This window comes from Barbus barbus (assembly GCF_936440315.1).
Source record: "Barbus barbus genome assembly, chromosome: 16".
NCBI lineage: Eukaryota > Metazoa > Chordata > Actinopteri > Cypriniformes > Cyprinidae > Barbus > Barbus barbus.
Window position 1 is genome coordinate 8,888,602 of NC_136744.1, and position 27,621 is coordinate 8,916,222.

The 27,621-nt window shown below is 37.4% G+C and overlaps 1 protein-coding gene across 2 annotated transcripts; it reads left to right on the forward strand.

Moving 5' to 3' along the window:
- The first annotated feature begins 5,788 nt into the window (after positions 1–5,788).
- LOC306882126 (uncharacterized protein) lies at positions 5,789–27,235 on the forward strand. 2 transcript variants are annotated; one of them, XM_079436607.1, is made up of 7 exons: positions 5,789–6,125; positions 14,268–14,317; positions 14,778–14,876; positions 15,003–15,113; positions 15,219–15,369; positions 15,482–15,648; positions 15,748–27,235. In XM_079436607.1, the coding sequence occupies exons 1-7, from the start codon at positions 6,074–6,076 to the stop codon at positions 26,533–26,535; spliced, it is 11,418 nt and encodes a 3,805-aa protein (XP_079292733.1). In that variant the 5' UTR covers positions 5,789–6,073; the 3' UTR covers positions 26,536–27,235. The 2 variants fall into 2 exon arrangements, with proteins under 2 accessions (XP_079292733.1, XP_079292734.1); XM_079436608.1 differs by lacking the exon at positions 5,789–6,125 and adding an exon at positions 11,300–11,640.
- Positions 27,236–27,621: the final 386 nt, after the last annotated feature.

Consider the following 27,621-nt stretch of genomic DNA (forward strand, 5'->3'; position numbering starts at 1 on the left):
AGAGAGCGATTGCGTGTGTGAATTAATTCTACCTGACAGCGTTTCTCTACTAACAGTGAAGCTGTGCGTTCACTATTATAAGTGATATATTTTCAGTTTCTAAGATATATTATTGAGAAATCACAGAACAGTGTTCTGTGATTTACATTTCCACGCCATGCTACCGAATGATTCTTTTTATGTGATGTACGACGAGCTACTGTCTGTAGCCTATGTGTGTGCATTACAATGCAGCAGCACATTGCATTGCAGATGGTATAATCACACATCTTGTTGAGCACTTTAGGAGTATGCATTTATTTGTCATATTAACTGTCTGGAAACGGAGGGTAAATGTGGACTTCAAAGATTTCTTATCCTGTTGCGCCCTCTATAGGACTGGCGACTAGTCGACTTCAAGATTAAAGCGCCACGGCAGAACAGAACATTAAAGTCGACTAATAGACTAGTCAGTGCAACCCCTACTTTGTACTGTAATGTTTTCTCACCAGTGAATGAAACATGAGGTAATCTGACAGCGTTGCACTGAATGCTTCACCAACACCGTCTCTCATTGTGTTCCTGGTTAGCCTCTGGTCTGCCTGTGCGTGTTCTTGTGTTTTGGAGGAGGTGTGGATTTGGAGAGTGATTTGCAGGCAGGGTGGGATCTTATGCTTTCAAAGCAAGCTTCAGATTGCTAGCCTCTCAGAAATTGTAATTAGTCAAATCAAAAATTAAAATGATTCGCCATTTTGAAGAGTACCCCAGAACATAATCAACGTAATCAGCATTGTTTACGTTCAGCATGCGCACGCTGTCTACTGAATGTAAACAATGGTGTTTGCATTCTGGGCTACTCTCCAAAATGGCAGAAGACTGTAACTCGGGGAGAAAAATTGTTGAGTAAATTATGCTATTATTGTTTTCTTTGCTCACAAAAAGTATTCTCGCTGCTTTGTAAAATTATGGTTGAACCCCTCATGCCACATGGACTATTTTACAGATACACTTGCTACGTTTCTGTGCCTTGATCGTGGTAGTATCCTTGCTATCTCTGGAGGGTCAGAGAGCTCTCAGATTTCATCAAAAATATCTTAATTTAGTCATGTGAATACCTCAAGCTCCTTAGATAAGCTTCTACCCACTTGCTAATTACTACATAATTTATGATGAAATAGTTGACATTTCATTGGAAAGTATACTTTGAAAATGTCTATATTCTAGAGACTTAATCATGCTTTCGAAGGCTTTACAATGGTGACAATGTCTAAATACTTCAAGGAAACAAACCGCATGGCTACCAGACAGACCCCACCTCCCACTGAGGCTAAGGCAGCCTTGAATTCACCCAAGAAACAGACTGATGCAAAAGTGAGCTTGGAGAAAGTTTTCACCGAAATTTCAACGATCGCCATTAAAGAGACAACAACGGAGTTAAAAGATTATGTGAACGGACTGCAGGTGAGAATGGAGGAGGCGGAGGGCCGTATTACACAATTGTAAGACGTGACAGAGGGGCTGATGACAGACAAAGATGTTAAAGAAAAGAAGATAAAAGCTTTGTGGGAATGTGTTCAAATGCTTGAAAACCATTGCAAGAGAAACAATGTAAGGCATTGGTCTCAAACTCAATTCCTGGAGGGCCTGCATAATCTCTGCACAGTTTAGCTCCAACCCTAATCAAACAAACCTAATCCAGCTAATCAGGGTCTTCAGGATTACTAGAAACTTCCAAGCAGATGTGATTTGGAGCTGGTTGGAGCTAAACTCTGCCGAGCTGTGGCCCTCCAGGAAGTGACCACTGATATAAGGCTTGTGGGGGTGAAAGAGAAGTACGGGATGAACGGCACCCTGAGAGAAGCGTGAAGAAAGTTCTGAGTGAAGGTCTGGGGATCGACATGGAGGGGGAGTTTGAAATTGAGAGGGCTCATCGAATATTAACCCCCATGCCAAGTGATGATCAACTGCCGAGACCGGTGCTGATCAGGTTTCTGAGACAATCAGCTCAGGAGAAAGTACTGCGAGCCGAGTGGGAGTGCCGTGGAATTGAGTGGGAGGATCTTAAACTGTCCATGTTTCCCGATATGACGAGGGAGCTGGCTGAAAAAAGAAAGATGTTCCTGCCTGCCAAGAAAGTACTTCAACAGCTAAATGTGAGATACATGCTTACCCTGAGATTTACTTGGAAAGGTAGAAACCGTAGTTTCACCAACACCGAGGAAGCGGAACGCTTCATCAACACGTTGCGCAATGATGAGACATAAACAGGTATGCCCTTATAAGACAGTGATGCTTATGGACATTGAGGAATATATAAACGTCAACCATGGGTGGAAATTAAACGCGAGTGGGCTTTGAGCTTTAGATGGTATGCTGCCTGAGCCGGTTGCAGCTGGACAGTGACATAACCAGCTGCATGGGGGTGCCCCACGGACTAATAGGAGTTATTTTCTGTTGTTGCGTCTTATATTTACAACAATTTTGTTGTTTTTAGGTTTTGACTTAAAGACCAGAGATCGGTCAGAGCTCCCAGTTTCTGTTTTGAGGGAGCATTTTAAGTTACTTAATGGTGTTCGTTTTGTTTTTTGTAAATCTCTAATTAAAAAAGGTTCGGTCATGACAAAGTTTACAATTAAGAATTGATTATATCTGCTAGGCAACAATATCTATATAGGTATAAATACACAACAGTGTTTTTTTTCCTTTTCTTTTTCTTCTTTCTTTTTCTCACCCTTTCTCCTGATGTCGATATTACATAGTGCACTATGGTGGGGAATCATATAATATGCATGTCAGAATTACAGTAAGGAGCAAAATCTTTGTCAATAATGAAGTGTTATTTGCATTAGATTAAAAGCATCTGCTTATCAGCAGAAACTCTACAAAAGTGTTTTCAGTTCCTTCAATACTCAAACTTTCTACTCTATGAGCAGAAGGTTAGTTCACTGAAGATGTGGCAGCAAATGCATGTTAATATATAGTATATAAATCACATGGAGGATTAATAACCTTTTCAATGTTGACAGAATTTGTGGTGCATAATGGCAGAAGATGGTAGGTCTTTACAGAAGCTTGGCGGAAGAAGCGTAGGCAAAGATGGTGGCAGGGCACATTCTGTTTTTCTCAAGTGCCTAAATTGATTTTGGTGTGGAGTTTCTTTGGGCAGCAGCCAGCGGCTAATGCAGTATCATCCTGCCACTCCCTGTCTCAGATGCAGACACATAAAGAGATGGATATCTGTGCTGAATATGAAACAGAGATCCTTCTGTTTACAAGGCCCTAAGACATATGAACATCAAGAGTGTAAGCATACATGCAGGGAACATACTGTATGTCTATATATAAATACTCGAACAATGTGAACATGCCTTATGCTTTTTTTGTTGTAGTAGTAATACCTTTAATAAAATTTATAGAAAGCCTCTTTAAATAGGATTCAAACTGTTTTGAGTATGAATAATAACATGGATTATTGGATTAGTATTATTAAATAGTAATTTCATTCATTAAAAATAAGGCAGGATGCTGATAACGGAATAAATCTGACATACTGCACATCCAGACAAGAATTCATGACATATGTTAATTGACCTAATTTGAACGTTACATACAACTTGCTTTACAAACCTGCCTATATGCCTGCTCCCAAAACACAAACGCATACTTCAAATATGACTGAGCTTTTTCATAATTATATATCAGTAACATTAAAGGGATAGTTCACCCAAATATGAAAATCCCGTCATTAATTACTCACCCTCATGTCGTTCCAAACCTGTAAGACCTTTGTTCATCTTCGGAACACAAATTAAGATATTTTTGATGAAATCCGAGAGCTCTCTGACCCTCCATAGACAGCAACACTACTGACATGTTCAAGGCCCAGAAACGTAGTAAGGACATTGTTAAAATAGTTCTGCCGATGTAGAACCCGAATGCACTGCACCTTGTTTCCAATCAAAAGTAGACGCACGCTGTATATAAAACAGTCTTCATGAACATGTCTGAAGATTTCGACAGAGAAGATGACCTGCAATTTTTTACCCAGCCTTACTTTTTTTAACCAGAATATACAGACGATGAACTAAGAGAGATGGACGTGTCTTCTGAAATTTCATTAAACAAAAAAAGAAAATAAAAAAATTAATTTAATTAAACAACAACAACAAAAAACGTGTTATACAATGTGTATGGTCAGTACATCTCAGATAGTTTCTCAAAGCATTTGATGCTAAATGTTTGAATTCATAAAGAAATTTCTGTCTTTTGTTTGAGACATTAGGTATGTTTGCATGCACTTATTTCCCTAAATCGAAATGAATCCTGTCTGTTTTCTGATTCTGAAACTTCTGTTTAAATGAACATAGCAAGCTGATTTTCTTATTAATTTACAAGTGTATACATGTATTCTGTACAAAACATCAGCATGTATGTCCCAATCAGCACAGTCCAAACCAGAGAAAGTCTCTGCAATATTGTTACATGTGCTACTGTGAGTATAATTATCTTGTTTGCCTTGATGGCAACAAGAAAGCGGACATGTATGTCAGAAGAGCTTTATGGGACATATTTAGTAAATATGCACATCTTCCACTGACCTGTTTGAGACACGCGGCGTAAATAAAAACACGTTTGCATGTTAGATGTAAAATGTACTATGTAAACATGCGTATCACAGCACATGTGCACAAAGTGTTTTTGAATCCAATTTCAGTTATAGTTGGATTCAAGAGTTTACATTTTTAATATATTTCTGTTGATTGGTTATTTCAGGTTGACACCAACCTTTTCAGTCCAATTAAGCCATCAAGTTGATTATAAATGGCTGTATAAAACCATTATTGTTCAGAAAGTCTACAATGTAATATATATATATTTCGATGTTGTAAATAAAGAGTTTGTTTTCTACTTCAAAATGTAATTTTTAATTCAATGTGTTACTTGCTGCTGCTTTGTAATTTGTGAAATTTACTAGCAATTTATTTTTAATAAAACTTTGTTTCAAAGCCAATTATTCAGTCTAGAGGAGACGTGAGATTATATCTCAGACAAAAAAAAAAAAAATCTGAGAAGCAGGAGACTGCAGCAATGTCCAATTGAGCTGCTTAGGAGAAACATGCAAGATATTGCTGAGCTTTTAACTGTGATTTTTCAATCAGAACCAGAAACCAAGAAACTTTTCATTAAACTGATTTGATTTATATCCACAAAAGCCATAAATATGTCTTCTGTAGTCTGAGGGGTGGCAGTCCGGCGCACTGAACTTGTCTCAGGTTGACGTCACAGTCTGGTACCTTTCTGAGGTCATTTTTTATTCTTAGTCATGAAATCATAAATCATTTAGCCATGGTCTTAGTGGCCATCCATAGAAGGACGGAGTCGTGCAGAAACCAGGGGAGACATTCCCCCAAACATGTCACATAACCCTATCAGACAAAACTACATATCAGAAGTTTGTGAACATCAGCCAGCTCAGGTACACAGCTGCTCTTAAACACATTAGACCAGTCACCTGACAAACCGCATCCTCAGTTACCCCCTTCTGTCACCCAGAAGACATGAAAACATGTACTGTGTGGTGTAAAATCCAATTACGCAATTAGGCATCTCTGCCGCATGCCTATAAAGCTGGAATGTTTTTCTTGTGTCGTAAACCAATCAGCTGTCGGATGGTCCAGAGCATCTCTGCAGCGACTGGTCAAAAGTGATCAGAAGGGTGGAGTGAGATGCTTAGAAGGAGGGATTTGTGTTATTTAGGACAGCCCCTGTCCCAAGTCAGCCATACCCCCTTTAATTGTTTTAGCGTGCTAGAGAGACAGAGTTTATTCTGGCAGGGAAGAGAGTGCAGCCTCACTCCTGTGAAGTACGGACTAGTGTGGATGGAGCACGACATCTCTCTCCATCCCTCGTCGCATGCCAAGTCAGTCTGACTTTATCACCGTTCACCGGCTCCGACTTTATTTTGTCCTCTGCATCTGGAGTCTCTGACTGAGAGGAAAAGGAAGGAGCAGGTTCTTCAGCCTTGGAGGAAGAGAACGAGGCTTCCCAAAACCAGAACTGACAGCCTGGACAAGACCCCCAGTAGACAGCCACCATGTGTGACTGTTTTCACCTGGCGTTTCCCAACTGGCATGCGTCAGCCGCGGGTGAGCATCACTCTTTATTTTGAACCCTCTCTTTAGCTTTCCTTCTCTCTCTCTCTTTGTGTCGGTCTTACTCTGCATAGTCTGTGCTATTTTTATCTCCGCACTCAGCACCTCTGATGGTAGGACAATATAATCATGCAGTTGGGCTGTGCACGTGCGTTTTAGAGGGACACTGGTGCTGAGCTTGTTGACAAGCAGCACTGCATTTCTCTGCTGAGATGACGCTGCAGTGTGGGTGATCTGGGTGTGTCTGCAGTAAAGGGTGTGTGGTATCTGGCTGTGGGTGTGTCAATAGAGTTATGCAGTATTTTATCAACAGCATCTGCAGTCTATTTGTTTACAGTGTTGAGAGTGCGATTTCGGAGCGTTTAGGAATTGTCAAATTTGGATAGAATTGTTTACAAGGATTTGTGAAAATTCAGTATTTTTTTCCCCTAATATTTAAATTAATAAATGTTTATTTAAATTATTATTAAATATGTACGCATTTATATGAAATATATTGACACTATCTATATATGTATATATATATATATATATATATACATATATGTTTTTTTAATCATATATAATAAAATATAATACACACACACATATATATGTATATACTGGTATATATTTCAAATATGCATGTAATTTTATGAAATTATTAACTGAATTTTTACGTAAAATATACAACATGTATCCATAAGCCAAAGTGTCTCCACAACATAGTGATATATATTAGTAAACAAACAAACAAACATAAAAAAATGGAAAAATACATGTTGTATAGATATGCATGTACTTTCTTTGTCTAATGTTTTCTATCTTTGGCTGTGTCATTATGTATTACAGTGACTTGATTGTGCTCTTTTTGGCTTCATATCAAAGGACTTTAAAATCCAGTTAACCTGCTAACCAAACAGCTCTGTCATTTGGTCACCTTGTCTCATTTAATTCAACTAGCAGCTTTATCTATAGTTTTTTTCTTTGACCTTCAGATGAACTTCAGCCTCTTTAGTGATACAAACAATCATTTGGAGTGACCTAAATGAGTCAAGAGTTATATTTTAGAGATCTTACAAGCTCCAATGAGCAACCAATACATCTCACAATACAACGGCTGCATGACAGCTTAATTACTAGATATATAACCAAGAATGGCATACACAGGATTTAATTAAATCAAATGTGTTTATGTGCTCTGGTTTTATACAGACATGAACTTGCTATGCAGCTTTCCATGACGAAATGTTTGTGAGATTGCATTAACACAATCTCTGCTCTCTGAGAAAATTATTTAAATCTGATCACACTAAGATGAATATATTAGAATATCGTTCCAGTAGACTAGACTTAAAAACTAAATTATTCTAAACTGCTATAAGCAAAGCACAGTAACCATACATTTTGTCAAAATTGAATTTTGAGCCAAATCAAGTCTATTCTATGACAAATGGTGTTGGCTTTGCTATGCTCACATTTCTCAGAGTGTGAAAATTTATATAAGATCAATCAAAATTCAATCAAAAAACTTTTCTCTTTAGTTGGTGTCTTTGTGGTTTGACTGTAGGGCAATATAAAGGCTGGTGGGCACGGCTCAATGAGGGATTTAGACGTCTGAGACTTGGATAATGGCTAAATTACACCAACTGAGCATGATGAGCAAGACGTGGATGAGAATGAATACTCTGAATTAGTGCAATAGGCCAGCTGATATATGGTCAATGAAAAAAAAAAAGCTTTTAAAAAAACCTGTAAAAACTGTAAATTATCTACAGTAAAAAAAAAAGTCATTCAACAAGACATTAATGAAACTTTAGTGTAAAAAAGTTTAAAAATCATATTTATAGAGAAGTTCTAAAATATTAGTGCATCAGCAGGCCATAAAATACTTATTGATTTTACCCACTTAGTCCACACTTAAAAATAGTTATCATCTCACTAATGCCCTTCTGCTAATAAATAAATTATGAATTTGAGAGTTTTTGCATTTTTCATGGTTTGGTTTCACAGAACTGTCTGAAGTTGAATATTACTGAAGACAAAAAACAACAACAAAAAACGAGAACAGGTCATACTTTTACCTGTGAGAATATTGTGAGATATTTAATTAAAGGCATAGTAAACAAACAAATAAATGGTAACACTTTCTTAAAGCCTTTAAGGATAACACATTATAAAAGTATTCATAATGTACATTGTAATGCATTATATATGTTTTATAAATAATTGTAACCAAAGTTAAATGCATTAAAATATTTGAAGTTTAGTTTGTTTTAATGCATTATACTTTCTACGTGTGTAACAATGAATAGATTAGTATTAGAATGCATTTCAACTGTGGTTATAATTATTCTTAAGATCATACAATGCATTATAAGTTGCATTACTAGGCATAATAAATGCATTAAAACTACTTTTATAATGCATTATACATTAAGGCTTTAAAGTAAAGTGTTGCCAAATAAATAAATAAATACATATATACATACATAAATAAGTCATCATTTAGACTCACCCTCATGTCATTCCAAATCAGTTAATGGAGTCCAAACAACATTGTATGGAGAAAAAAATTATTATTATTTATAGGAATTACAGTTAGGAATTACACAGTTTAGTAAATGATATCAGATTTTTATTTGTGTCTGAACTCTCTGTTTAACCCTCTAATTCTAAAGCCATCATCTCTTTGGCACATACAGTAAATGCATCAATTATTGCTGCTGATTGATTGGAAACATGAAGGAACTTGGTCCCATGTTCTTAATGCGGAAGAAAATCCAATTCTGTTTTCAGTTTTCAGTATTTTCCCTCTCCAGCCCTGAAATTCAATTATATTTTGAATACAAACAAGTCTTTCCCACTTGACTCTGAAAGAGGTTTGTGTATGATGTTATGAGCGCAGGCCAGAATTGATGTTCCTGCTCCCTGTATCTTGCTGAGCAGCTAATTAACTGTATTAGTGTGCTGAAGGAGCAGAGCTCTGGGCCTCGTATGGCCACAGGAGCAGAAAACAACCTCTAATGTCTGTAATCTTGGTCATGGGAGATGTGCTAACATACAGAAGATCAGCAGTTGGCAAATTCCAGGATTTTTACAGCTTAAGTTGTAATATCACGAAATATGAAACATACTACACAGCATTTAGCAATACTCAATTAGCGAGGTGTGTTAAAGGTTTGGACTTAATTAATTTAGCATTTTTTAAAAGATGAATCATTCATAGAATAAATATATAATACTAAATATGTAATAATAATACTGAATACATCACCCAAAAATGAAAATCCATTATTAATTCACCCTCATGTTGTTCCAAACCCATATGTTGTTAGTTTTTCTGTAAAACATAAAAGGAGAATTTTTGAAGAAACTTCATGCAGATCTTTTCCACATTTCAAAATGATCATCTTTTTCAAGTTCAAAATAAAAAAAAACTTACAACTTATCTACTAGAAATGTGATTTCAGAGATTTTGATAACATACCGTATTTTAGTGAAATATTTGCATACACAAGCATAAAGTCTTCACATATGATATCAATAAAATGTAGTGTAAATAAAAAAAAAAATCTTATATTTTAAAAAAGAGAGCTTTGTGACTTGTTTTTTTTTTTTAGTGAAGTGACATACGGCCAAGTATGGTGACCCATACTCGGAATTCGTGCTCTGCATTTAACCCATCCTGCCGTGCACACACACAGCAGTGAACACACACACACCGTGAACATACACCCGGAGCAGTGGGCAGCCATTTATGCTGCGGCGCCCGGGGAGCAGTTGGGGGTTCGGTGCCTTGCTCAAGGGCACCTCAGTCATGGTATTGAGGGTGGAGAGAGTGCTGGACATTCACTCCCCCCACCTACAATCCCTGCCGGCCCGAGACTCGAACCCGCAACCTTTGGATTACGAGTCCAACTCTCTAACCATTAGGCCACGACTTCCCCGTGGCCTAATGTTTTGGTGACATATTTGGGCACACAAACATAACATCTTCACAAACGATGTCAATAAAATGAAGTTCAGTTTGCTGATGATGTTATGTACTCAGTGCAGCAGACTAAGCTTTTGCCAGAAGATGTAATGACCTTTGGTCCCCATTGAAAACTATGTTCTGGGGTTAGGAAAACTATGATTTGTCTACAGCTAGTTACAGCACTGTGAGCGTCCACACCCCTGAACAATATCTAAAGGCTCATTGTTCAAATCTGATGATGCAATTGTTTAATCAACACGTCCACATACACAAGAATAGGAATAAACTGAAATGGACAACATATGCACAACCTTCATATTCATTTTGCTTTGCAGAGAGCTTCCTTGTCTTTGTCAGAGCTGTGGTCCCACTCCTTCTTTCTCATTCCAAAAATTTAATTATATATGAAAATAAAGCTAAATCCCAATGTTAGAATATACCTGACTCTGTTCACAATGAGACAAACAAATAGTTACTAACTTTAGTCATGATGATAACAACATGCATTAAATATAACGCCCTTAAATAAATTTAATTTTGTGTAGCCCTTCATAACATCATAAAAAAGAGAATCAGTGCGTGCATACTTTCTGTACTAATAAAGTAGTGTTAGAGGATTTCCTATGCTAGTAACACAAATTATATACAAACTATTTTACAGTAGTCACATACTTTAAATGCTTTATCACTTTTAGACCAGCACCCTGTGAGCAAACATTTGATTAAGGAGTAACTACTTTATGAATTTACTAACACTGAATTTCTCACACTCATGTCCATCTCAGTTAAGGATCAATGATTGTGCCTAAAAATCAAATAGGCTTTTTGTAATTCAGGTTTCTTTCTATTGTTGGTTTGTTACTTGCTAAATCAGTTGCATGGTAATTTTATAACAAATATGAAGCTAAATGATAATTTTGTGGGTATAAAAGGAATTTTTGGACTCTGGTATTTAAACACACAGTCAACCATGTGCACACACACATACTGCAAAAACATCATGTGATTGACAGCTTGCTTTGTATTGAGTTAACTGATCTATTCTTTAAAATCTTATTTACTTTGGCAAAAGCACAATGAAAACAAAAGAACTCTGAACTGCATGAGATCTTGTCTTCATTCTGCATTCATTTCCCAGTGTACACTAATGTCATAACTATTTCCTTCAACTCAAATTTAAACTAAACAAACAGACAATATTCACTGGAGAACAGAAGGACATAAACATCCTTACAACAAAATCTTTGCCCTGATTCATCATTTGCTATAAAATCTCAAGACCTGTCAGTTATATTCATTTGTGAATGTGTGCAAGCAGTGTTACACATTCAGAATCAGATGTTTGTTCTACAGCACAATAGCATTAGCAGGAGTTTGAACCACAGCCCTAAAACAGGATTGTGCCATACCTAAAGAAGGGCAGGTCCCTTCATCTTCTCCACAAAAACTAACAACTATCCACAAACTATCCTGTCAATGCATGCTGTGCACTAGGTGAATTACTATCTGGAAAACAGTAAAACATATTTCTGCAAGTAAACCGCATATCAGGTAAGTGCAAATCTGTATTGTTAACCTTTTGCATCATTGTAATTACAATGCAGCAGCAGCATGATGTTTTTGGATATACATTGCATAATACTGCATTTTTTTTGTTTTTGTAATTCTGTAATCTATGCTATTTTATTCTTGGAACATGGATTCTTTTAGTGTTTGTACTTATATATATATTTCAGTAGCATACTGAAGTAAACAGCGTGTTTTAAAAGCAATAAGTTAAGCATATTATTTTTCTGAATCTTCAGTCACAAGCTAAAACTGATTTCACAACACCTACAGCAGAGCTCACATATTTCATTTGTAATCCTAACAGAAACACACAAAGTATAGGAGCCCAGGAATGATTGCAAATTGATTTAGTGTTGATTTTATTTTAAATGACTTATTAATAATGGACAATGGCCTTTTAAGAACACTTTAAAGCATTTTATTAGGTAATTATTACATATACCAACTAACCAACAGCCTCATTATACCTGACAGGGGTGAGGAGCCTGAAAGCATTTAAGAAAAAAATAAAACACTTGAAGAAAGTGAGGCATGTTTGTTTAGGCCTGTTCCATTCACTGTGTTGGTTTTGGACATATATTATAAAGCTTTATATTAAATGAAAAAAACAAAAAACATCTTAAGCCTGTTTAGCTACAATAGCAGCCAGAAAAGACACCTTGTTGAAAATTGTTGATCCACACCACAACATATGAAACCTCAAAACGACAGAAAACAACTGTTACAATCACCCCAGATCTCTCCTATGAACATCAGTTTACATCAGGTTACTTAAACCATTGGTTTTGCCAATATCATATCATTGAGTGAAGGAACACAGTATATGACCTGTTTAATTAATGGTTTCTTTTGCAATAACCTAAGGTGCTGGGTTGAAATGCAGCCAGCAAAAGGGGTGCTAAACCCCTTTCAAACATTGCTTTACCTTTGTTTAAAAGCCGGGTTTAAAGAGCCTAATAATGGTCGACACAAAACTTATTGTTTTTTTGTTTTTAATTTTTTTTAATTGAGGGTGTGTCATGTAACGTGTCAGTGCTGGCATCTGCATAGTGACAGAATGATAGATGAATGGCATTTTAATTGTTTTACCAGAATACCATTGAGTTGGATTGTTCTCAAAGCCTTTGACACCAACAAAAGATATGGGAAGAGTTGTCTCCTCCCTTTAACAAGTCTGTTTACTTCTTATCTTAACTGTGGATAATTCACATTTAGCACGGCTTTTCCCCAGCTGTCTATACATTGGTGCATTCACAAGTTTAGTGTCTGATCATTAGACACTAGTGGTGCTAAACTCCTTTCAAACATTGCTTTACCTGTGTTTAAAAGCCGGTTTTAAAGAGCCTAATAATGGTCGACAAAAAACTTCCATAATTTTGTTTTTAATTTTTTTTAATTGAGGGTGTGTCATGTAACGTGTCAGTGCTGGCATCTGCATAGTGACAGAATGATAGATGAATGGCATTTTAATTTTTACCAGAATACCATTGAGTTGGATTGTTCTCAAAGCCTTTGACACCAACAAAAGATATGGGAAGATATTTTCTCCTCCCTTTAACAAGTCTGTTTACTTTACTTCTTATCTTAACTGTGGATAATTCACATTTAGCACTGCTTTTCCTCAGCTGTCTATACATTGGTGCATTCACAAGTTTAGTGTCTGATCATTAGAAACTGTAAAAAAAAAAAAAAAAAAAACAAAAGGTGCTGGTGTAATAATATTCACATGCTACATGACATGCATACTGTACATAAATCTCCATTGTGCTTCAATACCATCTAGACCTGATGCCTGGATAAGTGCTTGAAGGAAAGTGCAGGTTAATGGCCTGGGCATAGTGAGGCTTATGGAAAATGTTTATGTACCTAAACGATCCTTTAAGTGCATTCTGTTATGGGAAACTGGAAATATCTGCATTTCTCAGATGAAAGGAAGTCATAAAAGCATTATTTCTGCTGGTATCATAAGTATTTCTGTCTATAGTATAATATTGTTCAAATTAATACAACTATTTAAAAAAACATGCAAGGGAATCATTTCTTCAAATGATTTCAAAATATTCTTCAAATTTCTTCAAAATATATATAATTTGTATTTTTAGAATAATACCACATCTGCAGATATTTATAACCATATTATTTACACTGTCCTTTTCGGACCGATATTGTTTCCATGTTGGTCTTATTGCTGGCAGTGTAAACCGACCCCTTAAGATCAATAGAGTGCCTCAATTTACAGGAAGCAACAGAAGCAGGTAGACTGTCTGGATCCTGTGGGAATAGCTGCCAGGAAATTTAGCCTTAGATTCTGCCTTTTTTGTAGATAAAATTTTTTTTGGGTCTGGCAAAATACAGTAGATCCCTCACTGACTCTCCAATCAGTACAAACTATAAAACAGCAAATAAAGAAAGTATAGATTGCATAGATAATTAACAGGCTCTACATTTAAGATGCATTCTTAAGTTTTGGTCATATGTACAGAAAACATAATGCACCTACTTCAAATTCAAGTCCCATGTGAGCTTTTCACATAGCAGCCAGATGTGAAACCTATGTATGCACATAGCTTGACCCTTAAGTGCTTATTATGCTTTTTTCATCCCGACAGGAGAAGGGCGAAGGCTGAAGGGACCAGAACAAGACACAGATGATGATTTAGTGAGTATCACTCAAGTAAAGCACATTCAGCAAATATACAACATACAACTTGTGTTAAACTGTATCTCTGTTTTAGGTTAATTGTTTAAAGCTGCAGTCTGTAAGTTTTGCCTCTTTGTCGCCATCTCTGTTTGAAAACCTGGAATTGCAGAATTATCTTCCGTGCATGGGGTTGTGCACCAGCACGGCTCCAGCGCGAATTAATCTAATGTTTTGAGGAGTATGTGTGTCAGTCAGTCACCGAATCAGTGTGGATACTGTACTTAGGAATCATAGATTCTAGCCTTGAAATATATGACCCAAATAAGAATTTGCACCGCATAGTGCCATCTGAACAAGTAAGTTAGTGAACACTGTCTGGTTATGTACTTGCTCAAATATTGATTCCGGATCATTTTTAACCCAAAAAAGTTACGGACTGCAGCTTTAAACAATCTTTAATTGGTGTTTGATATAATAGGTATGTGAGGAGCCAGAAGTTTTAGAGGAGGAAAGACCTCGTCCTCAGGGTTCCTCTCCTGTTGAGGAATTCCCCACCACAGAGAAATACGCAAAACAGGTGAGCGCTACATTAGACTCTTATCTTATTTATGTACAGTATAATAACCCTAATTCAGAATTGTGTAATGCTGTATTTGATCATAAAACTATTATCTATTTAAAATATCACATGCTGTTTTGTAAGGCTGAAGGTGACTTCTATGACTCACCCACCAAGAGTTCCAAAAAAAGCAAAAGGATTGGTTTCGGCTCACTGTTTGACAAGCGTTCCTCTGCCAAGATGAATCAAACAGAGGTCAGACACACCTAAAGTTCTCTCTAGTGAAGAATACAGGTGATTAGGAATGTAAATACTGAGAAAACATGAATCAATTTCTAAATTATTTTCATTCTATTTCAGGATATGCAAAGTGATCAGTCAGAAATAATAGTGAAAACTGTGAAAGAAGTCTGTGCTGAGGGTTTGATTGTAAGTGGAGGAAAGGACGGCATATTCATCAAGGAAGTAAAAGCAGAGTCGCCTGCATCAAAGCATTTAAGTGTGAAAGAAGGTGAGATTTTTATTGTAGCACATTACAGAACATTTCTGAATACAGCTAAATTTGTTTTTCCTCCATCTTTTCACTTGCATCCTCATTTGTGTTCTTCCTTCTGGCCTTTCAGGTGATCAAATACTTAGTGCTACAGTATATTTTGATAATGTGTCATATGAAGACGCCCTCCAGATTCTTGAGCATGCTCAACCATATAAAGTGGCATTCTGTCTAAAACGCAAACCACCTCCAATAACCCAGGAAGATGCTGAGACAATGAGGCCAGATACAACCATTGTAATTATAATACTGTTCATTATATTCTTAAATACAGAATACAGCCAAGCTTCTTCAGAGGTTTCATTGACATTATATTTGCTTCATCAATGTTTGCAGGGCGAGGAGGCTGAGCAAGAAGAAGAAGGAAGAGGACCAGAGATGAGAGGTCAAATAAAGACAAAAAAGCAACATGATCGCATCTCTTGGCCCAAATTCCCTACCTTTAGCAAAGGTTGCAGGGCAAATTTTAAAAGATCTCACAGCACATCAGAAGCAGAGGAACAGAGAAAATTAGAGATAAGTCCACCAACAAGTGACACAGAGTCTCCACTTAAGTCTCCATTAAAATCCCCAGATGGAAAAGACAAGAAAAAGACACACAAAATGAAACTTAAGAAGCGGATGGCAGGCCGCAGGAGCAAATCTGTTGAAGAAACCCAAGAAAGTGAAGAGACGCTTGCAACAGATGATATGGCGGGCTTGGACAACCAAATTATTATGAATATAGTGGAAGAGCAAGTGCCAGTGACTAATTTGATAGAGAGTCCTAAAATATTGAATGAAGCTGACTCAGCTAAAACAAGAAATGAATATACATTCCCGACTTTGCCAGCGACTGAATCACTGCATAAGGTTGAGCTCATCAGTGTGGACACCACATTAAAGGCTACTGATATTACAGTCATTCTTGGAGATGATGGCAAAGAAAGGAGAGAGAAATCGGAACTGAGGGTTAGCATTCCAGGAAAGGATACATATGAAATAGAAACAGAGAGTCAATTAAAATCCTCCACAAGTGGAATCAGAACTTTAGATCCATCAACATTCGACAATATTTTGGACAGTCCAAATGTAATGCCACAAACTGAAACAGCTGGACATAATGTTGATTCCGATAGCAAACCAAGAGATAAAGAGATTTTAGAAAAAACTCAAGAGTCAGCAAAAACAGACATGACCATACCTAAAGTCGATGCTTCTCTTGACATGCCAGATGTAGGACCAATAAGCAAATCACCAAGAATTGTCTGTGACAAGGAAAAGAAAGAAATCAACATTTTAGAAACAGAAAGTTATGGAATTCGAACCAGAGGACCACTGGCAGACATGGCCATATCAAAGAGCCATTTTTCAAATGCAGTAAACAGACTAGACTTTACATCAGACACTTTCACTTTTGAGAATCAAACAAGTGAGGATGTGTCCTCAACAGACACAAAGAAACTAATCACTCCAACACCTGTTATATCCCAGCCAAAATCACATGATCTGGATGTGGACAGAAGCAGGAAGAGTACTGGAGGTAGCACTGACATTGAATCAACTTTTAAACTGCCTAAAGTAGATGTCTCTGAATTCGACCACCAAGAATCAATAACTGTAAAACAGAGAGAACCGACCAAAGTACCTCTTCTGAAACGAGAGGAAATTGAGATTCCCGGAATAGAGAACAAAGGATCAAAAGCCAAGGTTAAATCTCCTAGAATTAAAGAACAAAAAGTTGAGAAGATAATAAATATATCAAAATCAGAAAAAAAGCAAGCTCGGGGTGCAGCAGAAGAGTTTAATGTTGAGGATGTAAAAGAAGCAGTATCAAAATTCCCTGCCTTCAAATTACCTGAGAGAGACATCACTGGAGTCCTTGTACAGAGAGAGGTCACAATCATGGAAATGAAGTCAGACAAGACTGACATGACACCTAAAGGATCCCCTTGTAAAATGTCGAGCATGAGCACAGAAATAAACATTAATTTGCCTGACACAATGGATAAAGAAAAGCAGAGACTTTCTCCTCTTGCTAAAATAGATCAAGCCTTTGTATTACCAAAAATTGAACAATTGCATCTAGATGAAATGGTTATAACTGAGAGCAAAACAGACCAATCAAAAATTAAACTTGTTGACCACCAACCCAAACCTGGCAAAATGTTAGCAAGGGATGATAAGATAAGTAAATCTCCAGATGTACAATTCAAACTTCCAAAGCGTGAAGACATTGAAATACCAGGAATGGAAGCCATTGAACAATCAGTTCCACTGCAAAAAATCATAATAGCCAAAGATACAGACACTCAAGGCAAGGCTGTGAAAGACTATACTGATACCGATATTAAAGCTAACAAAAATGTGCATGAAAAAAAATCAAAGAAATCAAAGGTATCAATGCCAAGTTTTGGAATCATGACACCTGATATTCACTTCCCATGTATTGCGATTGAATTGCCAATAAAGGCCACGTCATCTAAAAGTGATAGTGGTGCAATCAAGGAGATGAAAACTGAAGCAAAAATATGTCTTGAAGAAGACATCAAAAAATCTTCTGAAGAAACAACATTTGATGAAACTAAAAAAGCACATGATATAGATGGTGATCAAATGCTCCATCATGACGTTTGCACTGCTATTGTTAAGGAAACCTCAAAACAAGATGTTGAAGGAGAACTGAAGGCTGAAATCAAAAGCAAAGACACAGATTCCTCTCCACAAAAAAAGAAACTGCCTAAAATAAAAATGCCCAAAATTGGAGGGAAATCTATGAAAGGAACAGCTGAGGTCACTACAAAAGAGGATGTTACAGTGCAAGAAAGTGACATAACAGAGGTTGTATTAGATTCTGAGAAGAGAACATCTGAGACGGATCCAGAAACAGACAAAAATTTGAGTAAATTCAAAATGCCAAGCAAAGATGTTTCTGTTCCAAAAATAAAAATCCTTAAGGCAGAGGGAAAATCAAAGCAGGAGGAAACTGGGCTCTCAAAGCCTCAGGCTGTTGAAGCTGTTGAGGATGATCGAGAGGAAAGTGGATTTACACTGATCAAGTTTGGTATTTCAATGCCAAAAGAGAAAACAGAAGAAGGTGGTCTGTTACCAGATGATTCTGAAAAAACCATCAAGGTTAGTGGAAAATCTGACGTGGAGCTACCTGAACTTCCACAAGCTGAAATAAAAGAAGCAGAGTCTAAAATGAAGAAACAGAAAATATCATTTCCCAAATTTGGATTCTCTAAATCAGATCCTAAAGTAACTGATGCTGACATAACGCTCCCAGCCACACAGGGCTCTTTACATGATGCTGATGGGACAAAAATAGATGTTGAAAGTAAGACTACAGATGTAGAGACTGAGTTCAAGGACTCAACAGATTCTCCCACAAAATTTAAACTTCCCACAATTAAACTTCCCAAATTTGGAGTCTCATTTCCCAAGTCAACTGATGCTGGGGCCGACATTCAAATGCCTGCTGTCAGAACAGAGGAGACTACAATGGATGTTAAATTGCCAGAAGCTAAACTATCTGTAGAATCAACAGCACTATCTGACAGGAAAGGCCCAGAAATGACTCTCAGTGTATCCAAACCTGAAGTTGACTTGTCTCTGCCTGAGGGTAAGGTAGAAATCAAAGGTTTTCAGAAAAAAGAAATAAAATCATCTGAAGAAATTCCATTTTCTAAACCAGATATTGATGCTAGTCTGACTGACCATGACGCTGGGGAAATTCCAGCCACTGTGTTTTCAAAACAAGACATCAAAGCTGCAGGTTTTGATGTCAGTCTTCCACAGGTTGATTTATCAATTCCAGAAGGTTCTGTGGAAATAAGAGAGCCTGGTGTGAATTTCCCAGTTTCAAAGGATGAGGCTGAACATAAAGATCTAACAAGTGGTGGTACACCAGTAAAGTTTAAACTTCCCTCTCTCAGCTTTCCAAAATTTGGTGGAAAATCATCTAAGGTAGTAAAAGACATGCCAGTTGTAGATATAGATATTGAAGAGCCTGATGTAAGCCTTCCAGAAACACAAATATGCTTGAAACTCAAAGATGATGCACCATCAGGTGATGTCAAGGATTTATTTGAGACTACAGAAGGTCAGTTTGCTAGTGTAGATGTTAAGGTTGAAGAACCAAAGCTCAAAGAACAAGAGGTTACCGTTAGACTGCCTAAATTTGGCATTAGCCTTCCAAAGGTTGAAGCCCACAAGCCAGCCGATAGTACGAACAAAGAAGAATCAATTATAGACCCCAAAGAATCAAATGCAGAGTCTGTCCAGGCTGAGAAAGATCCAAGATCTCCAACCAAAATTAAACTTCCTACAATTAAATTCCCAAAATTTGGGGTCTCATTTCCAAAATCAACAGATGCAATCTCTGACAGTCAAATGCCTGAAGTCACCAAAGATGAACCTACCATGGAAATTAAAGCGCCAGAAACCGAACTGTCTGCAGAACTGCCATCACTACCTGAAATGAAAACCCCACATATTATTCTCAGTGTTTCCAAATCTGAAGTTGATGTATCTACCCCAGAGGTAGACAAGGCTATTGATGCACACTCAGAAAAGATATTGTCTTCAGATCATGCATTTTCTAAACCAGAGGTTAAGATGAGCCTTGTAGGCCATGGTCTTGATCAAGAGACAGCTATAGAAGATTTGAAAGTGCAAGCCAAGAAACTTGAGGCGGAAGTCAAACTTCCTTCAGGTTCAGTAGATGAAGTCATCCTGGAGGCTAAAGAGAAGGAGAGTCAAGTCAAACTTAAGAAACGTAAAATATCTTTTCCAAAATTTGGCTTTTCCAAATCTGACACTAAGATCCCTGATGCTGACACCAGTCTTCAAAAAGAAGGAATATCTGTGCCTGACCCTGAGATCAAAGAGACAGAAGTGACACTTCCTGCTCCAGAGGTTGAAGTCCAGTTAAAAAACAAAAGTACTTCTGGTTCTCCATCTAAATTCAAGCTTCCAACAATTTCTCTCCCTAAATTTGATATTTCCATTTCAAAGACTGGGGAAGAATCTACAATAAAAGCTGAGGATGATGCACAGTCAGAAATAAAGGCAGCATCAGCAGTTGCATCACAAGATAAAGATGCAGGAATGCAAGATCCAGAACCATCTAAATCAACTTTTGAAACCATACCAGTGGATGCTGAAATAAAAACCAAAGACACTGATCCTGGTAGTCAAGGGAGTAGATTTACGATGCCCAAATTTGGATTTTCATTTCCAAAGCTAAAGGGACCAGAATTTAAAAAGGGTGCATCAAGAACAGATGTGGAACAAACAGAGGTTTCACTGAAACATGACAAGGAGAGTGCTGAGGGAACAGCAAACATACCTGGGGCATCTGTGGAAATGGAGGTAACGATGAAAATGCCAAGCTCAGAGCATGAATTTTATGAACAAGACATTAAAGCTCCAGAGATTAAGGTTGTGAGGGGAGATACATCTGTGGCAGTTGGTGAAGTGGATGTGAATCTTGAGTCTGACTTGAAAATTCAAACAGAGATGTTAAAAGATGATTCAACCACAGGAGGGTCACAGATCAAATTCAAACTTCCTACCTTCAAACTACCCAAATTTGGAAGTTCATCTACCAAAGTAAATGCTGAAATAACGGATTTGAGGGGTGAGGAAATTACTTTGGAGACTGAAGATTTATTCACATCAGTAAAACCATCAGACGTAAAAATTGACTATAATGTGCCCAGTCAAGAGTTGAAGAAATCCTCAATCAGTGTTGATCAGCCAAAGGTAGATAGTGGAGATCAATACACCCTGTCACTTACAGAGGCCAAAACATCAAAGGCAGAGGGCTATATTTCCTTCCCAGAGGCAAAACTTGGGGATCCATCGGCTAAAGCAGAAGTATCACAAGCCACACTAGAAAGCAAATTTGATCAAGAAGTTGATTTAAAAGACACAAGTCTGAAAATGAAAAGACCAGGCTTTTCACTTCCTAAATTTGGATTTTCTAAAACAGATATCAAGGTCCCAGAGATTGATGTCAGTCTTGCACAAGTTGATACCTCTAAACCAGAAGGTGATGTGAAAATAAAAGAACAAAGCATGAATATCTCAATGTCAAATGTTGAGGATGATCAAAAAGATACAGGAACTCTTGGTGCCACAACAAAATTTAAACTCCCCTCAATCAACATACCAGAGATTGGAGGACAAGCTACGATGGAAGAGAAATCTATGCCAGTTGTAGATATAGCTGTTAAAGTACCTGACGTGAGTTGTCCAGATACACAAATAAACATATCAGGTGAAGCCCCATCAGTAGATATAAAGGAACCTCATCTAGCCATAGACGGTCAAATTGTAAGTGTGGACTTGAATGTAGATGACACTGAACTTGGAGGACAGGGTGGAAAATTTAAGATGCCAAAGTTCGGTATTGGCCTACCTAGAGTTAAAGGGTTTGATTTAAGTACATCAAAGTCAGATGATACAATTGAAGTACAACAAATTGATATAAAAAAAACGGAGATAACAACTGACGGGATGGTTCACCCACCAGAACAAGATTCTAAAGGTTTAGATGTGCAGATGAAGACATCAGCTGAATTTGGGTTTTCAAAACCAGAATTAAAAGCCCCTGAATTTGATGCAAGTATTCAAAAAACTGATATCCCCATACCTGAAGGCAGTATGGACCTAGAAGAAGCAAATGTGGATATTAAAGTGTCAAAGATGGAGTCTGACCAAAAAGGTTCAACAATTTTTGGATCCCCAACTAAGTTTAAACTCCCATCTATAAGCTTCCCAAAATTTGGTGTTAAATCATCAAAAGTAGCATTAGACATTAATGTGATAGATTCAGAACTAGAGGGAACAAACTTAAATACTGACATTTCTAAACCTGATGTGAAATTAGAAGCACAGCCACCCAATACTGAAGCTAAAGTTGAAGGGAGTGCAGACATGCCTGAGGCTGACTCCAAAGGACTCCAAGTAAAATTGAAGAGGCCGAGCTTTTCATTTCCCAAGTTTGGGTTTTCTAAACCAGACACTTCAACTCCAGAGGTTAATGTCAGTGCACCAAAGGCTGAAGTGTCCATACCAGAGGTCAATGTACCTGTAAAAGAACAAACAGCAGAAGTCACACATTCCGGAGGAGTGGCTGAACAGAAAGATCTAACCATTGTTAGTTCCCCAACCAAATTTAAACTGCCAGAAATTAACTTGCCAAAATTTGGAGTCAAAACTTCAAAAGGTACAGTAAGTTTACCATCAGCAGATGAGGACATAAAAGGTATCAGAATCACTGCTCATGAACCAGACATCAAGGTGTCAGGTCAAATACCAAAAATTGACTTAGATGTAAAAGAAATAGAGACCGATATACATGCCACAATAAGAGAAACTGATGTTCATCTAGCAGAAGGAAAAGTAATACTACCCCAACCTAATGTTGACATTCAAGACATATCCATCGGAGGCAAACCAGATATGCCTGAAGTTGACTTGAAAGGGCTTGATATGAAACTGAAGAAGCCAAGCTTTTCACTTCCAAAATTTGGTTTTTCAAAGCCAGATATTAAGGGGCAATATGTTGATGCCAGTCAACCAAAGATAGATATGTCTGTGCAAGAGGGCAACATACCTATTAAAGACGTAGATTCAGAAATCTCTATTACAGATGAAGTGAAACAAGGAGATACAACAACATTTAAGCTGCCCTCCATCAACCTTCCAAAGTTTGGACTCAAACATCCAAAAGCTACAGCTGATATTCCAGCAGTTGAAGTAGATATCAAAGAACCTGAAATCAGTCTCCCAGAAAAAGGAGAGTTACAAACCACTGACACAGAAACAAACATAGACATTAAAGGGCCATCTGTTGATGTGGACATTAAGGTTAAAGAAATTGAAGTTGATGGGATGGGAAGTAAGTTCAAGCTGCCAAAATTTGGAATTGGCATGCCAAAAGTAAAGGGGACAGAGATGGAGGGAAAAGAAATAGACATAGAGACTGACCTGCTATGCGAAGAAAAGGTAAATGTACAACAGCCCAGCATTGAAATTCAAAATGTGACCATTGAGGGGAAAACAGATAAAGTTGAAGTTGACTCCAAAGGGCTGAAAGTAAAACTTCCCAAATTGGGATTTTCAAAACCAGATCTTAAGTCTCCTGAAATTGATGCGAGTCTACCCAAAGCTGACATGGGCACATCAGCGGGAAATGTTGATGTTTCAGTGCAATCTGCAGACATTAAATTACCAGAAGAAGAACCTGATTTGAAGGAGGAAACTTTTGGCTCTCCAACAAGATTTAAACTTCCAACAATCAATTTCCCAAAATTTGGAACCAAAGCATCAAAGGATACAGCTTATATAGCTACGGCACATGTGGACATCAAAGTTCCTGAAGTAAGCCTTCCTGATAAGAAATTTAACATGTCAGGAGAAGTGTCAAGTGTTGAAATGAAAGGGCCAACAGTTGAAGGCCCATCCATTGAGATAAACATTAAGGCAGATGATAAAAAGCAACAAGAGGACAAATTTAAGCTTCCAAAATTGGCTCTTCCAACAATTAAAGGTCCAGATGGTGAACAAGGGCTTAAGAAAGCTCTGACCGAAACAGAAGTGAAAATGTCAGGGGATATACTATCTATAGACAAGAAAGAGCTAAAGTTACCCAAAGGATCAGTGGAACTGGATGTGGAGCCTAAAGGTGCTGAACTTGAAGTAGAAGAAAGTAAAATCAAACTACCACAGTTTGGAATTTCTCTACAAGCATCGAAAGGTTCAGAAAGTGTTTCAAAAGCAGAGGTTTCTCAAACTGATGTTAAAGGATCTGTTACAGTAAAAGATTTTGTGGTTGAGGAACCAGCAGATTTAACTGATATGAGTTCTAAGAAACCAAGCTTTGGATTTCCAAAATTTGGATTTTCAAAATCAGATGGCAAGGCCCAAGATATTCAAGCCAGTGAAACGGCAGCAGATATATCTTTGCCAGAGGGCACTGCAGAAATAGGAGAATGTGAGACTGAGGGCAAAACTGAAATAACAAGTCCACAATTTGGCTCGCCAACAAAATTCAAACTCCCAACAATAAAATTACCCAAATTTGGAGTTTCCACTCCAAAGGTCCCTAGTGATGCAGCAAAGGCTGATTCTGAAACCAAGGAAATTAAAGTTAGTTCTGTGGATTATGAGATAGAGACATCAAAGGTTGATCTATCAGGTGACATCAAAGGCAAAACTGCAGAGACTGAAACCCCATCTATTGATATTAATATAAAAGAAAAAGAACTTAATCAAGAGGGACAGGAAATTAAATTTAAACTTCCAAAATTTGGGATTTCGTTACCCAAAGTAAAAGGTCCTGAGGTGACGGTGACTGCAAAAGAGGTAAAGACAGAAACACCTGAAATTGGGATCACTGAACCAGAAATTCAGGTCGCAGCAGAAGATGAAAGTCTCCCAAAAGTAGACATGGCTTTAGATGGAGGTTCTAGCCTTGAAAAAAAAGAGGTAGAGAAAGAGTTGAAAGATGATACAGTTGTTTCAGGTTCTCCAAGTAAATTCAAATTGCCTACTTTTAAAATGCCAAAATTTGGAACTTCGGCTCAAAAAACCTCTGATACAAAAGTAAAAGTTGCAGAAGTAGATTTACCAGACACTGACCTAAATATTGAAGTCAAGCCTGTACAAGTGTCTAAAGAAACAAAAAGAGAGGGTGAAATTAAAGAAACCACTGAACAGCTTCCAGAGGCTGCTGCTAAAAAACAGGATGGGGACAAAGGCTCCCCAAGTAAATTCAAGCTTCCTACTATACAAATGCCAAAGATCAGCATTTCAAGAACAAAATCTCAGGAAGGAGAAGATGATACCACCACCAAAGTGAGTGCTCCAGATGCTAAAATAGAACCCAAAGATGATACTCAAGGGGCTGGAAAATCACCAAAATTTACAATGCCTACACTTGAGGATGTTCTCAAGGGCTTTGAAGTTGAATTTAATGTTCCAACAATAGAGGAAACGGAAGCACAAAAGGACAAACAATCTGTTAAGCCAGATCAGGAGACTGGAGCAAAAGTTGAGGAAGCAGTAGAACCTAAGGACAAAGGAGCTCAGGAGAAATCAAAATTTAGATTTAAATTTCCAAAATTTGGATTCAGCCAGTCTTCAGATGAAAGCGATAAGTTGGTTGACGCTAAGATCGAAGAAAGTGAAAAGCGTCTGGAGGCTTCAGCAGATCAGAAAGCAGCTGTTAGCAAAGAACAAGTAAAAACTGAGAAAGGAAGCTGGTTCAAGTTCTCATTTTCTTCTCCAACCAAAACGTCAAAAATAGTTGAGAAAGAAATCATCCAACCACCTGAAGAGGCTGAGAAGCTTGATGATGTTGAGGAAGAATCAAGCAAGGAACATGAGGAACCTGAGATGAACTCGCTCAGTGAGGCTGTGGAGGAAAACCTCAGCCCAACACCGTCACTGAAGTCATCTGATGCTTTTGCAGATATAAGTTCTACAGTAACCACTGAGCAAATTGGCCAGTCACAGACCTCACCTACAAAAGTTAAAGTGAAATATTCTGAACCCATTGCCACCGTTGGGCTCGATGTACAAAGTGATGTTGTGACTTCCACAGCCAGATGTGAACTGATATCAGTGGAGCCTCACCAGCCAGAGAAAGTCAACATCCCTTTCTCATTGGATATGTCCTCAGCCTCAGTGGACACTCTGAAACAGATGTCAGGGGAAATCCATGTCATCACATCGAACATACAAGCTATACCAGAAACACAGCAAGCCTCAATCTTTACTAATTTAGACGTGCATGGAATTCACACCTTAGGCTCAGACTCAGTGTTGACAGTGGAGGAAACCAGAGTGCAAAGTGGGACGCGCACATTGGTGGAAAGGCATGTTGTGAAAGAAACTATACATGATGACAAAGAGACAGTACTTGTGACACAGAGAACACGTGTATTTGAAGGAGACTCTGCAGAACCCATTTCTGATGAGACGGCTTCCTCAATTCGTAGGCTAAAAGATACAGTGCAGATTGAGAAAATTAGTTTTTTTGACAGTGTACCAACAACTGAAGAAGTCACAATAGTGAGCTCTGAAACATCTCTAAGAAATATGGATTCCGCTACCGATGATGGGAAATGAACATGAGATATGGCTGATTTGATTTTATGCTTTTGAATGTATGTTTCAGTGTTCTCATATAATCATATAAGCCAGCTAAATTGTAATGCTATTAAGCAAAAGAGTGCTGATACTTATGAACATATCACAGAGTATTGTTTAGCTAACAGACATTTTAATCTTAAAAGACTTTTAAAAATCTATATCCACTGGGGGAAAAAAATGTATGTACATGGAATAATAGGGGGGGAAAAGTATGTTATAATTTTATGTGTGGGTTGGCAGTGTGCTTTATTGTAAAACTGATATCTTGGGAATATTGTTTATAGAATAAACTTGGTAATCAAGCAAACACCATTTAAACAGATATATTCACAAATAAAATTAATTATAAATTTGATGTGGCTATTAGAGACTGTTGACTCTATCACATACTGAGGCATTTGTTTCTTTAAGGTTATTTTGTGAAAACTATATAATTGCATATAAAATCTGTTTCTGCAGCCTTGACAAAAAAATGAAAATATAATATATGTTTTATTTACCCAAAAGCATTTGCACCTATGGTATGATGGAATCAATGGACTTGCAAAACACAAAATGCATATTTTAAAATACAAATAATTTTCTTTCTTTTAACATATAGGCTATAGTCATCAAATTAATGTTGTAAGAGAAACACTTTAACTGGTTGCAGCAAAATAAATAAAAAGTGGAATTATGCTCCATGTCTCTGACTTATTGTGTGAACGTGTACACAAATAATAAAACATTTGAGCAGACTGAGAGACAAACCACTTGATCTTTACAAATTCTGATAGGAAATACTATTTCCTGCTAGCACTAATCAGGCTACTACTATACATAATATTACTAAAACAGACCAGTTTAAGTATAAAGCAAAGAAAGAGTTAAAATAATGTACACGTACACAAACAGTTCATCGCAAGGCGACGTTTAGAAAGATATTTACATTGAATACATTATACACAATATTTTAGCAAGTCGTTGTTGTGTTTTTCGACTGTTTAGAATCTGAACGGACGCATAATAAGTAGTGAATCACTCGTTTAAGTCTCTTCTTTTCACAGAAGAAACTGAAAAAAT

Excerpts from the sequence above, each read along its gene's own strand:
- LOC306882126 (XM_079436607.1), top strand. The coding sequence starts at position 6,074 with ATGTGTGACTGTTTTCACCTGGCGTTTCCCAACTGGCATGCGTCAGCC. Across the intron at positions 14,318-14,777 it reads AAGACACAGATGATGATTTA|GTATGTGAGGAGCCAGAAGT; the intron begins GTGAGTATCACT and ends TTGATATAATAG. Across the intron at positions 14,877-15,002 it reads CAGAGAAATACGCAAAACAG|GCTGAAGGTGACTTCTATGA; the intron begins GTGAGCGCTACA and ends CTGTTTTGTAAG.